Here is a 3,748-nt window from a genome sequence, read left to right as displayed (position 1 = left end):
AGTCGAAGTCCACTAGATGGCAGTTAACAACAACATTCTTGCCACATGCTCACTAACCAAAATGCCTTTAATGGAAGATTAGGCTTCACATAGAACACAAGTTACAAATGTTAAAGTGATGAAGCTATACATGCATACACACATCTAATATTGGATTAAAGAAACTGAAATGACAGTTTTATGAGTGTTTCTTCAAGCTTATAACAAAAAAGAAATATGGAAATAGCTTTCTAGTTTCGATGCTCAGGAAACAGCTATTTGAAGATATTCTCCAGTAGCTCTGGGAAATTCATAAGGGGTCACTGATGAATTTTCAATGATCATTGAAAAGCTGGGCTGAAATATTATTCAGTGAGCATTGAGAAACTGAAGTTAATTATCCTATGCTGGACATGCTACATACGTAGTCAAGACAATATTTATACCAAAGACATCGACTTTGCTATGCAACTCAAGTGAAATGTTCTCTTTTTTATATTAATATGCAGGCCGTCCTGCTTTTCTTGATCCTGAAGTGCAGGAAATCCTTAGAAGTTTGAAGCAAAGAATCTTGAGTCTTGAAGGAGGTAAACTCTTTATGAATTCCTTTGCTCTGTGCTTTTCCTAATACTTTTTAAACAATATGTGCAAATGATCATGTGAAACTGTGGGTAAGTTTAGAGAGGCAAATGATAGAGATAAATAATAGTGTTTAAGAGTGATGAAGATGTTTTGAGAGGCTTCACTTCCCATTGGATCTGTTTGTTTGTTTGTTTGCTTGCTTGCTTTGATCTCTCTGCTGCCTTTGTTCTAACAGATATTGCAAATTACAAACCAAATGTGAAATTAAGAGGACACAGTGGTAATTTTTCAAATTATTATCAACATCTGTGGGGAAAACACTCAGGCCTATTAACAGGACGTAGAATGCTGCAACCAAGGAGTGCACCTAAATGCTGCACCAAAGGAGCACCGTAATGCCGCCCACCATGCAGTCAGGCAGGTGGCATGATGGCAGCTTGACGGCAGAGTCAGGGTATGCATCATGCAGCCCCCATGCCAATGGCGCACTCACGACATCATAAAAGTAGTGCAACATGTGCATGCTATGCATCCGGCACATAACAATGGCAGCACCCATCTGTACAGGGTGCTACCATTTTGACGCCCTTGTCATGTGTGAGCGGCAAGGGGCGTCTAGAAGCTCCGCCCCAAGGCACCCCTTGCACGTGACGAGGGTGTCCTTTTCGGCTTGTCTGGACTGAGTCTATATTATTTTAGCTTCCTGAAACAAAGAACATCAGCAATATTTTATGCCGCTGCCATTTGTTGAAAAAAATAACAATTTCTAACAATATTGCAAGACAGCAGGAAATGGCAAGGTTGACAGGTCAGCGGTTCAAGACCCAAGAGCCACATCACAGAGTGAGCTCCCGTCACTAGTCCCAGCTTCTGCCAACCATGCAATTCAAAAGCATGTAAATGTGCAAGCAGATAAATTGGAAACACTTTGGTGGGAAGGTAACAGCATTCCATGCAGTCATGCTAGCCATACGACCACAGAATCATCTTTGACAATGCTGGCTCCTTCAGCTTAGTAACAAAGATAAGCACCGCTCCATGACTAGACAATCTTGTCAAAGGGGAAACTTTTACTTTTACCTTTACCTAACAATATTACAAGACAGCAAAATAAATTACATACTGGGGATTTACTTGCGGAATCAATTCATTGCAAATTCTGATATCAACTAGCCTGACAGGTTAAAGTGCAGATCAGAATTTTGCTATTAGCCAGATTTTATGCTTCCTGGTTGTTCCAACAAAGTTCTTAGAATCATAGAGTTGGAAGAAACCATAAAGGCCATCCAGTCCAACCCCCTGCCATGCAGGAAATCACAATCAAAGCATCCCTGACAGATGGCCATCAGAAAGCATGTTAGACTGTATTTCTAATAAGTAACTTTTGAGAAAAAATGTTTTCAGAGGCATGTGCTTAAAGAAAAACAAAAGATTCTAGAAATCTACTTTAAGCTGTTTTAAAATGTGCAGTAGGTATTTAAAATGAAATGCATGTTTCATGCTACAGTTAGTTTTCTGTATCCATAGATTTTTTTATCCATGGATTCAACCATCCACAGCTTGAAATTCATATATGTTCATTCTAATAAGAAAATCTTATTTTTGCCATTTTATATAAGGGAAAGCATTCTACTATGCCATTGTATTTAGTGGGACTTGACCATCCATGGATTTTAGTATCCAAAGTGGGGAGAGTCCTGGAATCAAACCCTAGCACATACCAAGGGCCCACTGTGTACTTTAAACAGCATATTTACTGATCTATAGTTTTTACCCTTACATTCATTAGATGATGGCTGCAAATGCAAATGATGACTTCCATGTATGAATGTCAGTTGTAATAGTAAATAATAAATAATTATACATTGTCTTCTCTCTTGCAGTTCTTGCTTTGAAAGGAATGATACATAAAGCAGGAAACAAAATATTTGTTACTAATGAAAAAGTGGTTGATTTTGAAACTACACTCCAAACATGCAACTATTCTGGGGGGTCTGTTGCAACACCCAAGAACGACATGGAGAATAATGCTGTTTGGGAGATTGTGAAAGAGATAAATAAATATGCTTACCTGGGAATCAAGGAGAGCACTGTTCGAGGAGAATTTGAGTATTTGGATGGGACAGCTATGAATTATACCAACTGGCGTCGATATGAACCAAATGGCAAGGGAAAAGAAAATTGTGTTGAGATGCACACCGATGGAGGCTGGAATGACAAAAAATGTAACCAGTATCGTCTTGTTGTCTGTGAATTTTAAATACATTCTTCCATTACAAAAGTCTGAATTACAAAAAGTGAGCCAATGTAATTGTTGTGGGTTCTGGGGATTTTAATACATCAGTTGTCACAGGACAACAAGTCACAGTGGTGTTTGTGGCAGCTGAAATGGTCAATTAGGTACAAAGCCATCATTAAATTAGTAGTGTAAGCATGGTAGAATCTGTTGCCTGTTATGGAATTGATGAATTTTTGATGCAGACATGGCATGTGGAATGAAGAAGATCAAGATTGCCAAGACTGCTGGATGTTGATTTTAAAATTAAATAAAGATTTCTATATTACTTTTTCTCAAAGATGATGAAATCCTTACAAAATGAGATGTGAAACAAAACAGAAACATGATGTTTAAATGCACATTTAGATATTTTGATGACAAGAGTAATGTGATAGGTGATCTTCATGGATTGTTTTGGAGGAGGCATGGATTTTATCTTTCCGTGGAATTGAATAATTGGCAACATTTCTATGACATTAAGAAAAAAATAGATGTCTGAGTATAATTATCAAATGCTCTTATATTTTATTAAACATAAATTTAGCTGTTGTCAAGATTTCATGCATTTATATTACACAAGGGACTCCTTCAGCATGATAATTAGTTGCTTCTAAACTGGCACAGTCACTGAGCCACAGCAAACCATACTGCACCTGGCATCCAGTGATGGCAACCATGGACTAGGGGTCCCCTATTCCAGTCCACTAGTGTTTTTAGAGGTGAAATTGAAAACCAGAGTGGATTTACAATCCCCACTGCGATGATAGCCACCAGCCACCAGCATTGTCTGCCCTGACCATGTCGTGTAGGATTATATCAAATACAATAAGTTACAGTAAATACAATACACACCTCAAAAGGAACACATTCAGTTCAACTCAACAAATTATAATTTGGGTTGTTATTTTT

At 38.0% G+C, this 3,748-nt stretch overlaps 1 protein-coding gene across 1 annotated transcript; it reads left to right on the top strand.

The window, feature by feature from the left end:
* Positions 1-488: 488 nt before the first annotated feature.
* LOC121917986 (pulmonary surfactant-associated protein A-like) lies at positions 489-2,842 on the top strand (the record flags this gene model as incomplete). Its single annotated transcript, XM_042444103.1, has 2 exons — positions 489-566; positions 2,445-2,842. Coding segments are annotated over 2 exons (455 nt in total), but the record flags the coding sequence as incomplete, so codon positions are not given.
* Positions 2,843-3,748: the final 906 nt, after the last annotated feature.

The sequence above is a fragment of the Sceloporus undulatus genome, unplaced genomic scaffold (assembly GCF_019175285.1).
Source record: "Sceloporus undulatus isolate JIND9_A2432 ecotype Alabama unplaced genomic scaffold, SceUnd_v1.1 scaffold_2514, whole genome shotgun sequence".
In the NCBI taxonomy this organism is placed as follows: domain Eukaryota; kingdom Metazoa; phylum Chordata; class Lepidosauria; order Squamata; family Phrynosomatidae; genus Sceloporus; species Sceloporus undulatus.
The sequence above is the reverse complement of the archived record's forward strand: the minus strand, read 5'-3'. Positions and strand labels throughout refer to the sequence as shown.